At 42.0% G+C, this 15,791-nt stretch overlaps 1 protein-coding gene across 1 annotated transcript in view; it reads right to left on the reverse strand.

Annotated features, from left to right (window-relative positions):
* Positions 1-364: 364 nt before the first annotated feature.
* The window catches only part of BBX (BBX high mobility group box domain containing), a 142,318-nt gene continuing 126,891 nt past the window's right edge, over positions 365-15,791 (reverse strand). The window contains 4 exon segments of the mRNA XM_052793782.1: positions 365-875; positions 3,719-3,911; positions 4,590-4,787; positions 11,109-11,198. Coding sequence (XP_052649742.1) covers positions 788-875; positions 3,719-3,911; positions 4,590-4,787; positions 11,109-11,198 — 569 coding nt within the window. The 3' untranslated portion in view covers positions 365-787.

Genomic DNA, 15,791 nt, shown 5'->3' on the forward strand with positions numbered 1-15,791 from the left:
TGCAGTATTTTCTTTTCCATACAACACTCCTTTTTCTAATGCACAACATCCTGCTTATTCAAAGCTAAATTAAAAAGAAACAAACCCAAACATAGCCTGTCAGAATTTTTGCCAGTAAACTCTACCACTCCGGTGGCAAATATAAAAGTGCAGAACATCTGGACCACATGGCTGCCCAAACATCGCTAACAATGGTACATCTGTCCAGGCTGCCTTGAGTTCTCTGGAACAGGTTTTAAATTCATTCTACAATATAAACGTAGGCATAACCTATTAATATAAACCATCTTAGAACTTAAATCTTCATGTACAAAAATGACTAAGAATATCTAATAATAACTAGTGCAGTGCGTCAGTGTTTTTGTTGTTGTTGGTTTTTTTTTTTTTTTTTCATTTTCATTTAGAATAACTAGGTATTATATGAAACTAGTTGCCGTACTCTCTGGTTGGTAAAAGAGATGCTGTGTGAGCTAACAGTAAAGGCAGCCTTTTTCACACCAACCACCTATTTACTGTTTAAAAGCCTTCAATAGAAAGCAAGCTCTGGGATCATTCCATTTCTGTTCATTAATAGACAATTAATATCACCCTCCTACATACTGGGTTCCGATTTGAGGACCTGGCCCAAGTTGCTAACATCTGGCTTCCAGTGAATTCTGGGCCACTCAGAACAATAAGCACTTGCTTGCAGTCTATAGTTTCCATCATATGGACTGACTAGCTTCCCTTGGTAAAGACAAGGCTAGGATATTAGGTAAAGCACAATGTTTTACAATAAAGTGGAGCTTCACTGGTCAGCGCAGGAAATAAGCACTGGAGCCTGAGACATTTCATTTGGCTGTCCGTCATGTGGGAGAGGTGTGGCCCTCTGACTTCTGCAAAAGAAGAAAAGAAAAGCCACCCATCATTATTTGGAGCACTGGAGGTGCTTTTATCAGACCAGAAAGGATGGAAAGCTGCACATGATATGATTTAACATCCAACATTACAGCACCGTAACCCCCTGCTGCTACAGATGCCCACATACTGCTGTTACACGCTCTTTTTAGAGGTATTCCTGCAACAGTAACACAATATCCTAAGGGCAACCTGCAATGCAATGCAAAGTCAGGCAAAACCAAGACATGATGGTATTTGACTAGACAAAACAAAATGCATGGCTGAAGAGTAAGTTAAGAGCGCACAAATGCTGTTACTCATTTTGTAAGGGAGTGACTTCAGCCCTCAGAAGCGGAAAGTGCAGCTCATGTGTGGCAAAAGAAGGTAAGTGCACAGAGGCCTGTGTCATGTTAAAGCGAGTCAATAGCCAGCTTTTAAGCAATATGGAAATATACCCAACAGCAGAGTTGCACATTGGGATTATTCCAAGTTTCATGACTTAACACTTCATCAGCCCAGCACAACATCTCTTTCATTACTACAGCAGCATTAATTTACAAATGATCCCCTGGCACGGGGTATCATAAAAATAAACTGCGCCAGAATTATGTGCTGGAAATCAACATCAATCATTGTAGCAGATGGTCTTGGGAGAGCTCCTTTGCAGCTCGTCTTTTAAAATACATACACAAAGCACGTCACTGCCTGTTATCTAATCTCACAAGTCAGGTTCTATTTTTGTTACAGTATGTGTCACTTGCAGCAATGAAAATCTGGGGCCCACTTCTTATTTACGCAAGGGCCACTTTACCTCACAGCTAAGACCCCAGCAGAAATGGAGGTACTAATGTGCTTCGCACAACCGGAGTGCAATGAAGTGGCCTTTGCACAAAATGCAGCTCAGGCTTACAGCACTTAACTGGGGTATGCTCAAGGTAAATAAAGCTAAATAGAAGCCTTCAACTGAAAACCACGCTGTCACTTCCAGATAAGCTCTAATTACAGTTAAAAAAGAGTTTGGCTTCCACGGCTCAAGGCTCTGTAGAATTATTTAATAATTAAATTCAGACACTGAAAAAACACATCAAGCAAACCTCTAATGCTGTTCTTTTCATTTCTGGCTATTTACAAATAAAGAACTGAGTTGCAAAAGATAACAAACAGTCGACAGTAGAAATGAGAGGAGCATCTAGCCCATCAGTTTTAGTTTTCTGTTTTGACTTCCATTTGCCAAACCTGCGAGAGCTATGGCTAAGTTTCTACTCGGAAAGAGTCCTCCCCTGTTGTCATTTCCCCCCGGGGTGATTACAAGATGGAGTTTGCAACAGTTGCTGGACATTTGCTGGTTTGGTGTTTTCAGGCCTCGTGGAAGGTGCTGCATTAATCTAGCAGCATCATCATGATGAGATGACAAAAGGTGGGAGTATTAAAGACAGACCCAAGCAGAAGGCTATGTAAAACATTAGCTCACTTCAATATGGACAAGAGGAGGACAAGAACTCTTAGAGGAACAAAGAGGGAAAAACCACAGCGAAGCGAATCCTGTTGTTCTTGTGCAATTCTGGTCAGTGTTAACGGAAATCAATGAAACCACAAGGGTGTGAGCGGGAGCAGAGCTTAGCACAGCACTTCCCCAAGTCTCACTTCGTGGCTTCTGACCACAGAAGATGACAGAAACGAGTTCAGCCTTTTGCTGTTTTAATGGCAGACACTTGTTTTGCAAGGCTGGGATGAAAGGCCAGGCTGACTGCAGTGTGAAAACACTTCTCACCCAAAACAACATTGCTTAAGCAAGACAACAGCTTCTCCAGAGAAGAGCTAGCAGGCTGGGTTCACCTGACTTTTTTTCTTGTAGGGTCCCTGAGCTTCTAAAAAGCCTTTCAATGTTTGATGCACAGCCTGAATACAGAGGACTGGGTTGGTCGATGGGGGCCATGAGATCAACAGTAAACTGAGTTTGTGAATGGTTTCATCAACTGTTGCCTCGTGGAGTTTCTTAGGCAGCCAGCAATCTGTCAAATGCCATTTGCTGAGGCTGTGATTGTTTCAAACTGTCCCAGCGTTTCCTCACTGACTTTCCACTGCAGTAAAGGATGGGGTTTCACCTCCAATAAGCTGCAGCATCCAAGAACAATACTGGATAATTAAGAGCCAAGGAGGACTTGCTGTCACTGATCTCATCCCATCACAGGTCTAGGATGCAGGATCTGACCACGCTGAGCTGATCCAACAGACCTACATAACCTGCACATTCTCCACCTTATCTGTATAGATGGCCTACTTGGTAACTGAGAGGACCAACCCAAATATGACTTTCCATCACCCAGAATTGTTCTGCCCCATGACATTCTGCAGACGCTTTGCCTCCTACACAACAAGGCACAAGAGTAAAAATAACAAATTAGCTTCCTTCAGCCACGTTCAGCATGAAAACTTCAGCTGAAGTTATATGAAATTCTCTCCACAGTCTTAGGCCACTGAAAAATGCAAATCAGCATGCAATAGCTGTTTAAATCTGATGTTATCTGACAAATGGCACCTGATAATTAGAAACCCTCAATCAGTAGGTTCTCGAGAAACATATGAACCTGTTTATACACAAAAATTAGTAGGCAAGCTTACCAAGGAGGATCACTTTACTGACTACTGAAATAGATCACATTGTCATTTAGGTGAAGACTTAACACTACTAAGCAAGTGGTATAAAACAGACATTCATAGAAAGCTGTGGAAGAGGAAACACAGGCCAAATTAAACAGTCTGCAATTCACATGCTTTCTGAACAAGCTGGCAGCCACATACTACTCACTTAGACAACAAGGGGAAAAGAAAACCATACCTGTGTACGTTTTCCATGGCTGCTACTTCTGCCAGTGCAGCTAAGCTAAAAAATGCAGACACCGCTGGCATATCTGATGTAATACTATGATTTTCTTCTGTCTCTGCATTTCTGGAGCATTCACTGTTGCAATCTGTTTCTGCACTTGATGTTTTTTGAAGAGTACTTTGTGGCAGCTCTTTTGGCTTCTCCTCTGCAATAAAAGAAAGTTAAGCTTGCAAATCTACCACTTAAATTCACAGCAGCCCATTGATGCTAGTCTGGTGTTAACAGAATCTTCACCTTTAGGACTTCGATTTTGCAAGTGTAATCCAATTCATATTGCAACCTCTTCTGACCCAAGCTATTGGCAGAAGCACAGTACTAAGGTTTATGAAGCAGTTTACTGATTTTGCATTCAACTGAGTTTGATCTTTTAGGTCAGGCAAGAGAGCTTTTGTGTACATTTTAGATACAGAAGTCCCGAAAGATTATCTTAACTGCAGAGGACCCCTGCAAGGACTGTGGCATTGACTGTCATATTATGGAATTCATTTTTACATCCTATAAGTAGGTGCAGTGTCATTTCTTTGCTGGACTGGAAACATATTATGAAAGGTAACTGTTTTCCATTTCATTCTGTATCAGCTCTCAGTTCTTAGAGAGAAATATCCAGGGAGGGAAGACAGATTTGGCCATTCAAACCAAAAAAGTTGGCCATTATGGACTCACCGATTTCCCAGTTGATTGATACCTGCATTTTAAAGAATGACCTTTCTAAGCAGGTATGAAACCAAGCTAACTGAAAAATACTTCCCTGATGGGTTGCTCCTACTCCAAAACCTTCTCCAACCATTCAATTTTAGCAGATTTAAACTCTTAACTTCCTTACCCAGTGTCCCTCCCGCTGGTGACACTCCACCATCTGCTGTTCGGACAAGATGCGTGATCTTGGTTTTCCTTGCTTTCCTTTTCTGGCTGCCAACTAAAGGCTCATGCATCATTGCTGGCTCTGGAGTGTTTAGGGCAGATATAGAAATTTTATTCTTCCAGGCAGACTCACTGGAATTTCTGTCTTCTAAGAGTATGGCTGAAAGAGGACAAAAATGCAGTTTTACACATAGAATAATTCAGCTACTAGCTATGCTCATTTACCATTTTGCATCTATCTACATAAAGCGTTCCCTCACAGGTACTCAGAGCATAACCCATGGCAAGATATGATCTGAATGCTGCAGATATTTGCAGAAGAATAGTAGCATCAGCTCTTAAAGATATCCCAGGGGATTCAAGTTTCTAATATTTGTAAAGGAAACTGTGAGATGGGCAGTAGCTGTTTATACAGTAGTCTGTATAAAACACTCTGCAACAGAAGATGCCAGCAAGTAGCTGAGAGACAAATGTATTTAAGGAACAATAATGGTCCTCACGTAAGGTTATCTTAGCTCATAGATGGACTCAGAAGCAGAATTCAAAACTACTGACTAACCCCCAGTCTTCTCTCTATAGTCACTCTACGTCGTCTCCTCTAAGCAGAGGGAAATGCTGCCTTGTACAAAACAACAAACCTTAAAAAACACCCAGAAGGCAGCAAATACAAAAGCAGAACTGGATCACAGTTGAAGACAAGAATGCTAAAAAAAGAAAGTAAGCACAGAATAAAATACTGTGATGGAAATACTGCCTACATAAAGTCAGAGAGTGAGGAAGAATCGTTTGAATCGTTCTCAACAGTACCAGTGTTGGCGCTTCAAAGCAGCCTTCTGCCCTGAACTGGAAGATGATCACAAATTTTCACGCGACTGAACAGTCGCTTTAATCTTGTTCATGAAGAAACTGGTCAGACAGCAACCACAAAATGTATTTAAGCTTCCAAAGTCTGAGATCAGTGCATAGCCGTCAATCTGACACCACAGGGTATCACTAGTCCATAAATTCAATCTGGGACATCTTTTTTGCTCCTGTGATAGAATTATTATGAGGCCTACCCCATCTATGATCACCACAAGCTAGGGTCAGAAAGAGACTACAGGTAGCAAAGGGAATGCCCAAGTCATTTCTTCCAGATGCCCGTCTAACCCATTTTGAAATCGGGAGCACTCATGGCATCTGCACCAAGTCCTCAGGGAATTTTTTCCCAGTGCACTGCCATCCTGAGTAATTTCATTATTTTTTCCTAATGCCTACACCTCATCTCCCCTGCTGCATTTTCAACTCATTATTTTCTTTACCACCCGTCAGGTTATACCCCATCTCTTTGCCACAGTCCTTTAAATATTTCACAGCTGTTGCTGTGTCTACAGTTCGCTTTCTCTTCCCCGCAGTTTCTTTCAATCTTTTTTCCCGTTTTACAGATACATTTAAGACCCATTTGCTCACTTTCTGGGTGGCAGGACCAGCAAAAAATACATGCACAAAACTCAAGCTGGAGTGCTAACAACTGCTCTTTCAGAAGGGCTCAGCACTGAACAAGACCAACCCCCTACACCGAGACTGGTTGTGTCACGCAGGAGCACCCAACTCCACAAACCGCACACAACAGCCAAGCAGTCTGCATGGACTTTGCCCTCTTTCATTTTAGTGTGTATTTACTGTTTATTTATTGTTGTTTTTTTAGATTTAATGAGCTTCCTATTCAAAGATATGGTTAATATAACCTCTATCTTTTGCTAGCTTCTTTAACTGTTAATTGTGAGAGGACGTGGACTGGGTGAAGAGAATAGCCTTAACACATTTTATCTTGTTAGCTGTTGCCCTTTGCTCTTTTGTTTTAAGTGGGAAGGCACCTTTTAATGTTTTATGGCATAAGAATACAATCAGATCTAGTACATATGTGTAGAAACATTTGGAAATGTTTCAAACCTTGATTTGTTTATGTTCTTAATTCACCTTCATATCTTCTCTTGTAAAACATTTTTGAACTTGTGCACGCTCTTTATTTTGAAGAAAAGCACACAGCTTCAACTAGCTTTTCTCAGTGTTTACCTATAGCTGCTAACCTTTCCAGAGCAGAGCTATGCTGTAAAACTTTTTGTAAAGAGAGCAAGAAGAATCACAAGAAAAGATCAGCCCCATAACAGTCCAATTCAGTAGAAGCGCCCATGACTGCAAATGTAACTTTCAAGTAATTCAACTGGGCTAACAGTGAGATGTTCAGATAAGCTGACTGCACTGACTGAGACCAAAATCTTAATTGGAATGTGTAATTAAATGGGCAGCTTTCTCTCTAGCTTTCTTATTTGGGAATTCATAAACTTTGATTATGTATTAATGTAATGGTTTGGGTGTAGTCCAATACTATTTATTAATTCTGATTTGGGGATTTGCTCTAATTAGATAGTACTTTGACAGTGCTGTTTAATTCTAGTTTGATTAAGTTTATAATGGCTCTAATATTAGTATTACGAGTCGCTTTTTTTTTTACATTCAATAAAAATTTTAAGACATGATTTCAAACAATAAACAACACACAACAGAGAGAAACCTGATTTGTTATGTTTTTAATTTGATGTGTTGTATATTACAGGCCATGTCAGGTCACTGGAAATTAACTTGATTGGTCAATACAGCAGACAGCTCCCTTTTACATTTGTTTTCTTTCTCATATTGTATGAATCAAAAAGCTTAAGAAATTAAAGATAAGAAAAAGATTTTGAAAGGTAAAAATAAAAAGAGGTGATAGTTATTAAAGACATAAAACTAAGAAAATATGCAACAGATTAGTTGCAGGGTGTTGGCACGTTTGACTAAGAAACAGCAGAAGGTGGCTGACAAACTCAGGGTGCAGCAAGCATATTCCCTCTCCATGTTTTAAGGTTTCTTAATCCTTGAAGTGAGACTTGAGAGTCTTCCCTCTATGTTTTTTTAACTCCTCCAGCTCCAAAGTAAGTTCTTTAGCACTTCATCATAACACTGCTGCCATACAGCTTTGAAGAAGGAAGGATTAAGTGTGAGCAGTGCATGAGTATTCTTGGGGGGGCGGAGGGTGGGTGTTGAAGGGAAGAGCTGCTTTGTTCTTCTCTAGCAGTCTTAGTGAACACTGGGATGAGAAATCATTTCACTGACTTTTTCATGGACCATTATTCGAGCAGACATAAAACCTAACTTGGAAGAAACCGTACAAAGGCTTCACTCCAGCTGTTCTGCTGCTGCAACACCACTCATGGGGTCAGGTGGCAGACAGAGCTGCAGCAAGGGCTGGGGACTAACAAGCAGAGTGACACCGGCTGACAAGGCAGCAGATACTCGGGCCAGGTGTACGGAACAGCCGCCTGGATGGGAAGCTCTGCTGCATGAGCCCATGCTGACCCAGCCCTCCTCCAGCCTGGATGGATGCCAAAGGCACAGTGGCACAGAGCTGCTGGCTCCCTCTGGACTGCAGGCCCTGCACAACAGGGCTTTCTCAGCAGAAAGTAAAAAAAAAAGGTCATTCTGCTAATTTTCTGCACTTTCTGTTCTTGCTCAAACGTATGTGCTAAGGCTGTACAGACTGACGTGTGTGTGGGAGAGCTGGTGGAGATCGGTAGCAGGCAGTTAGCTCTACCAGCCACAGGAGGCTGTGCTCCTTCGCACATCAGCTACTGTTAAGACTGGTGTATACCTTCGTCTGGTGCAAAGGCCAACACCGTATTTGGTTGTTACACAAACCACGCAAGAACCCTCAGCATGGCTCAATAAAATGTACCTGCAAGGAGTCAACAGCTGTGACTTACCCCTTGTTATTTAAAGTATTGCTTCCCACTGGAAAGCCTTGACTGTGGAAGAAAATACATCTCTCAGCTGAGTGGTGTTCAAACCCCCCAAACAGGGATGGGTCCAGCTGTGCTTCTGTCAGCCTTCCTAGGGAAGTGACATATCTCTGAATATATTCAGTAGCATTACTGCGTGCTCTCTGCTAGGAGGAGCAGGGGTTGTGGCACATCCACTGGTCATTTTACTGGGCTGTATCTCTGTAGACACCTGCAAACTCGTAATAGGGCGATTTGCACTGCTGATGCTGTGCACAATGTGGTCACACGGAGTCAAAATCCACTCAGATAAACCAGAGACAGACCCAGACAATGTGATCCAATCACATCACAATTTGCCTTTACTGCACTTACTTTTCTTCATTCAAAACACAGACACACACTTCTCAAGATGACAAAACATGAATCCATTATGACCCATGCTGACAGCAACCCTTCCAAGTGTCTCCTCTCCAGCTGTCAGAATATTCAAGCTCCTTCCTCCAGCAAAATGAACTCCGTAAAATCCAAACCCACACATATAGACTTGTGACTCACCACAAGTATAGACTAACCACAAAAAGGAGTAAAATTTTCATTTAGTGTTTCGATTCACTAAATCCTTGTATATTTGAATTGAAATGAAGATGCTGGGATTTCCAGCTTGAATGCTGCAGAGTATGGGACAGTGGAGTCAAAGAGTTTAGGGCCATGCTGCCTAGGAACTCACGAAAGGATGAAGTTACGTAGGCAGCACGTGATGGTGAGGCTGTACGCTACATGCCAAGGCCACACCTACACTGCACTTTTCTGATCAACACTTTATTTTCAGTGTTACTACATGGTACACTTAAGAGTAGGCAAGACTGCAGATTTTCTCCCCTTTGTAACTTAGAGAAAATGCAGTTCCCCACCAATATATATACCCACTGTCTTTCCTTTGATGATTTCTATGTGAGCTGTGTAACACTGCTAAGTTCCTCGTGTCTTTGCTTCAGTCTTGGGAGGAACTTAGCAAACTGGCCCTACTCCAGTAAATGCACAGACGCATCTTTAATGTTTAGACACGATGACGTTATTCACATGCTTAACTTCCAAGGACATGCCCCTGTGTTGTGCTGGAACCAGGCCAGGGTACTCAACACTTGCCAGGCTTGAATCTTTGATCACAGTGCACACTTCACTCCGTATCAAAACAGGCTGGTTTCTTTTAATCAAATGAAGGTTTTGACATTTTGTTTAGCCACATTCTGTATCTGCAGATTTTAAGATATTTGTATTTTTGACTTTATCATGTATTAAATGCTTTCTGTTTCTTTTCCCATCGGAGAATTTAAACACCCATTTTTCTTACTAATTTGTCTACACGGTCTATTAATAATTCAGGGACAAAAATCTGAATGGAACCCAATAAAAGCTCGGTCTAATGTATGATGCCTTTTTCACACCGGCATGGAAGCAAGATAGTTACTTCTCACCAGCGACTCCCACAACATGTTTGTTGTACAAATACAACGTAACAGCGCAAGTAATTTCAAAATATTTGCACCCTTGAATGCAGCAGAGCTGGCAGAGCCTATGTGGGAAAATAGTGCACATGCACCACAGAGGACACAAAACATAGCATCAGGAAAGGAGGGGAAATGACATGGCCAAGCCTTAGGGAAAGATATTAAGCATAAAGGTAGCTGGGGGAACTGGAGATGGGGATAGTCATTTTATTATCTTAAAAAGAGACAGATATTGATGAGGAAAAAAATGGAAGAAATTCATGGAGCTACTGAAGTGAACAGAACCAGAGAGGCTCTTCTATACCACAGGGACAATGTGGGAGAGAACTCCACTGTGGAAGGGCTAAGGAACAGCCTGGGTGTGATTTGGATAGTGTGGGCAACATGACTACAAAAGAAAAAAAAAAAAGGGGGGGGGGGTGTCAGGGAAGCAGTCTAAGCTATAATCCTGTACATACTGTACACTTGAAAATGCCCCCACGAGTTGTGAGTATGTAGGTATGCAGGACCACAATATTGTAACAAGAAAAAAAGACTCTGGAGACCTGCCAGCAGGACAGAGGGCAGAGCAAGTCCAGGATGTAACTTAAAAACTGTCAAAGTCGTCTTCAATCTGAAGCAAACAGAAAGCTGGTTAAGATTTCTACAGAGGGAGGGTTGGTTTAGGGTAGTATTTCTGAGAGCTGGTGCAGAAACAAGCTTTTACATCCTGACCAGCTGCAGTCTGCAAAGTTCTAGACAGCAGAAAATCACAGGGAGAGGAGATAGGGACATGGATAAATGCTCTGGGAAAGGGATAAATAATATGGTCTCTCATATAGCAGGGATGGAGGTAAGAGCAACCAGAGGACTAGAGCTACTTGCTGTGGAAGATAAAGAGTTCAGGGCCAACTGCAGAACTGCCCTTGCTTTGTCAGCTCTGCTGCATGCCATTTGAAGCAGGGAAACTGTAATTAAGGGAGATGCCAATTAAAACCAAACCAGCATCATACTGGAATAAGGTAATATGATCAACTGGGTCCAGGAGCTAATGGAATCAAAGCAGACAGGGAAATAAGGGACCGAAGCAATCAAAGACTAGAGAGCTGAGTAGCCTCAGTCTAGAAGCATTTCCCCAAGACTGAATTGAGAGAGAAGGTGTCCCAAAACCTTAACTAAGTAATGCACCAGTACCTGTGTCCGGAACATTAAGCTTCTCCTTTCTGTGCTTACATTTGCTGACAATTTTGTGGAATAGGGTCTTTTTCTGAGACTGGAATGAACCTACAGACAACATTAACAATACATACTTTTAATTAGCAGTTTTAAAAAGGGTACAACAGTCACAGTATGTACTATACAACCTCCCCTTCCACTAATACAGGATTCCATTTCATGGGCAAGCACAAAACCTGACCTTCTGCCCAGAATGGACTCTGGAGGCTTTCAGCAGGCTGTACTTCAACCCATTAGCTCCCAATGCTTAAGTGCATACAAAGCATTTTAGAGAACGATGACCTTAGGAAAGCTTAACCATACAATAAACCAAGGGGTTTGCTTGCTTGTTTAAGATACACTCTCTTTTGGATGTGTACCGAGTTTGGCTGGAATGCAGTAAACTTTCTTCATAGCAGCCTGTATGGTGCTGTGCTTTAGACCGGTGACCAAACCAGTGTTGGTAACACACCAATGTTTTAGTTACTGCTGAACAGTGTTTACAGAGCATCAAGATCTCTCTTTCTCACTCTGCCACCCCAGCGAGTAGGCTGAGAGTGCGCAAGAGGTTGGGAGGGGACATAGTTGGGACAGCTGACCCACGCTGACCAAGACATATTTCATACCATATAACGCCATGCTCAGCAATAAAAGTGGGGGGAGAGTTTTTTCTAAAGTAGTTGTTGCTCAGGGAGCAGCTGGGCATCAGTTTGCTGTTGGTGAGTGCTGGCTTTTGCATCACTTGTTTCTTCCCCCCGCTTCACTTATTAAACTGTCTTTATCTTGACCCATGAGATTTTTTTCTTGCTTTTGCCCTTCCAATTCTCTCCCCCAACCCACTGGGGGAGAGTGAGCAAGTGACAGGGTGGGGACTTACCTACCAGACAGGGCCAACCCACCACAGAATGCAAGAGTTACCTTTGCCTTTTTGGTGACCAGAAATGAGTTTATACTAAGTGCAGAAGTAAAAGCTCCCAGGAGAGGAAGGTGAGGTTATGCCCAGCTCATGGTACCATTTCTGCTTTGACAGCAGAGTCTTTACTAGTAGTACTTGGAAGACATCTTATGTGACAGCAGACCACAAGTATGCCACTAGCAGAGGTCATCAAGAAGCTATCCTTTGTCTCGCTAACAGAATAAACAGTGATACAACAGCAACATAGACATAACAGATCAAAGATATAACAGACGCATGATCTCTACACTGCAAAGCCATTTTTATGGAGTTACTTTTCAGAAACTCCACTTTAAAATCTTATTTCCAAAGATACAGCAGGCAAGCAAGTCTTCAGGCTAGCTCAGAACAGACCGGCCCAAACAGTAATGAGATGTACTGCAGGTGACAAGATGGCTTATAGTCTAACAAGAGGGTGTCCTTCCCATCTGCAGCTGACCTGGAATAGGATTCTACCCAGCACAAATACCAGCCTCCTCCACTCCTCCTCATCCTTAAAAGGAACCAGACACATACATTGGCTATTGAGACACAACTGCAACCATGTACTAACACATGATCAAGGTAAGTCTACATCACGCATCTGCCATTTGCCATCACTGACTCTCTATATGCAGGGAAGGAAGGAGAAAAGTGTGTAGCATATGGAAGAAGGATCTAGTCTTATGAGGAGAAAACCATTCATAGACACTAGGCTGTTTGAGTAATATTGAAAATTACTAAGAGAAAGCTAAAATCCAGTCAGAAGCAGGCACAGAAACCCTAAGATTTTGTACATGTTGGCTTTGTGGCTCACTGCTACTTGGGTTTTACTACTGAAGAAATCAAAACTTTGGGAAAAGATTAATAATCTCCCAAAACCCTAGAAGTCAAACAACAAACCAAGTGAAGTCCAAGCGAGACACCATCTTAGACAACATCACCTTGAATCTGAATAGCTTCACTAGAACTTGTACAGAAAATATCAGAAAGTTCCATAGAAGAGGCCATATTCACTCAAACTGATTCAAGTGTTGTTGTGCAAATTTTACAATAGCTTCCTGAGTATCACAGAGTTGGAAAAGCAGTCTAGTGTCAGTACAATAAAAATGCCAAACAAGGAATAAAAAGCTCAGGCAGGTTGAGGGAAAGCCTAAGTGAAAAGACTGAGCTTTTCTGAAGACTAAGGTCCAACACTTCATCCACATCAACTGTCTTCCCACAACAGTTCCACAAGAAGACAGAGGCAGAGGTACATAACTAGATGATTCTTACGACATTTTTATTGTTTTTTAAAAATTAGAAAATTAGTGATTTTTGCAGGTGCTTGGAATAAGCAACACATTACATAGTATCACAGAAGTCTCCATTTCTACAGCTCAGCCTGCACCCTATAGACCATTTCAATCAGTATCGTAGACTGTCAGCCAGTGCCAGCAACTCTTAAGCAGAATAACTGAGATGAAAAATTAAAAAAAAAAAGATGGCAAGCATTGCATGAAGTAAACATGTCTTTCATGTCTTTTCTACCATCCAAGGCACCCTTGTCATAAGCTTGTACCTGTGACATGCAGGGTACTCCGAGGCACACACCACTTCCATGTAAAATTTCGCTCCCAAATGAAAAATCCAAGGACACTGACTTCAGTGGGTCAAGAGAAGCTGCCTTTTCAAAAGAAAAATTCCAATTTCCTACCCTTTTAGCTGTTATTCCTGTAAGGCAGTGCCCATTTATACTTGAATACCCTTTGGCCATGAATGCAGTGAAAGATAAGATGGGCTAATAGCTAAATAGGTCAACATGTCATACTCACACCTGAGAATGTAACTTCTGACTCCATAAGAAACTTGATCCACACTCCCTGCCTGCACTACATAGAATAAACTAGAGGATATGCTCACTGTGCTCTGTGAAAAGCCAAATTACAATCAATCATTCCCACACTTACGCATACAAAATTGTCTAGTAATTACTGAATAGACTATCTGGCAGCTCTTCGAAAATGGCCATATCCCATCCTGCCTTTAAATTAAGGCCTAAGCCAATGAACTACCAAATACAGGATCTGTGCATGGCATATTCAGGTATGAAAACCAGAGCTTTTCTTTTAATAGAAATTAACTGAACTAAACCAATATGGAGAAGGCAAAATGTAGTCTGGACCGGAGAGGACATCTGCATGTAGGAAAGGCTGAACAAGGGGGCATTCCTGAGATCATGTGCTGGTTTTGGCTGGGATAGAGCTAATATCCCTTTTCAGGCTTCCACTAGCAGGTGCCCCAGGGCACAGTTTAGGCACACTCACCCATGCAGGAGTTCACAGGATGGAGGGCCGGGCTACACCTGTTTCAGGGGGACAGCAGGCAAGTACTCCGAGACTTCAAACAAATGCCACTTGTCAACATTCAATCCAGACAAAATCCATAACTGGAAAAACTAACTAGCCTAAAAGGCTTGCTGTTAGGCAGCGGACCCTGGATGTGATTTCATATAGAAAGTTGAAAAAAACCTTTTAATGTTAGTTTACATGCTATTGTTGTACAGCCACCTGCAAGCGTAAAGTTCTTTTCTCCTGCTCCTCGTTCTCTATTGGAAATATTTGACATGGCTCTTCCTTTCCCTCGCACTTCAGCAGTTGCCACAGGATTTAAACACCTGCTAATCCCTGGCTTGTCCATTGTGCTCACTGAGGGCGGTAAGGATCCCCTCCTGGGAATACGTGCTATGGCCAACGGCAGCTGCTCCAGAAAGCAGCAGGCAAGAAAATGAACCCACCATACATAATGAACCATAACTGCATGTCCTCCACATTTCTGCACATATGCTCCCTCTGTTCCCACAAAGCTCCCTATTTTAAAGGGCCTGATCAAATAGAGAACACTTCAACATGATCATAAGAAAACCAGGACAAACAGATTTGTCTGTGTATTTCTGCATCTCTCAGGAGGAAGATGCTGTATTTTTAGGTCATGATCTTTGGAACACTACGGCATGCGATCTCCAGGCATCTGAATGCTTTGATCCAAGCAAAAAAACCCCCTGAGCTAAGACCGAGAGGAATGCCACAAAGAAGCATCCGTTTTAAGTTGATGCTTTATTTCTAGTCCTAGAGGCCACAGACAAAAAAAATTGTAGACAATCCCTTTCCCAAATAAAAGCACACTATGCATTCCTCTCCCTGCCTTCCCAAAATGAAAGCTTTAGTGAAGTGCTTAGTGTATAAGTGAGCATTTCTTCACAGCACAAGGCAGAAATAATGACTATGCCTGTTGCTCATTTTTGCATACAAGCGGCTTAGTGACTCACTGCAGACTGCTGACTTCTGTGTGGTGGGATGTTTTGGCACATATGCCATTGGAAAGAAGAAAAAAAAGAAATCGGTCACAGCTCCAGCAAATGTCAGAGCAGGCCATCTGCACTGATTCAGTGTAGCTGTATTTTTCAGCCATTTTATGACATTATTATTTTATATGCACACTCCCAGTTCAAAATGCTTGAGGTAGAATTTGCCAAAGCATTATGGCTTATTCAATCCTGCTCTCACTGACGGAAGACCCCATTAATTTCAGGAGGAGCAGAATTTGGACAATTTGGAAAGCTCTGGGGAAAAAATTGCCTCTCATTTAAGAAAGTTCAAATTTTCCCTTATACATGTGCATTTGAAACAGCTTTCACATTACAGGGTTCTTCAGGTGTTTTTATATGAAAAGAACTGGCTGAAGTGAGG

Source organism: Harpia harpyja, chromosome 8 (genome assembly GCF_026419915.1).
Source record: "Harpia harpyja isolate bHarHar1 chromosome 8, bHarHar1 primary haplotype, whole genome shotgun sequence".
Classification (NCBI taxonomy): Eukaryota; Metazoa; Chordata; class Aves; order Accipitriformes; family Accipitridae; genus Harpia; species Harpia harpyja.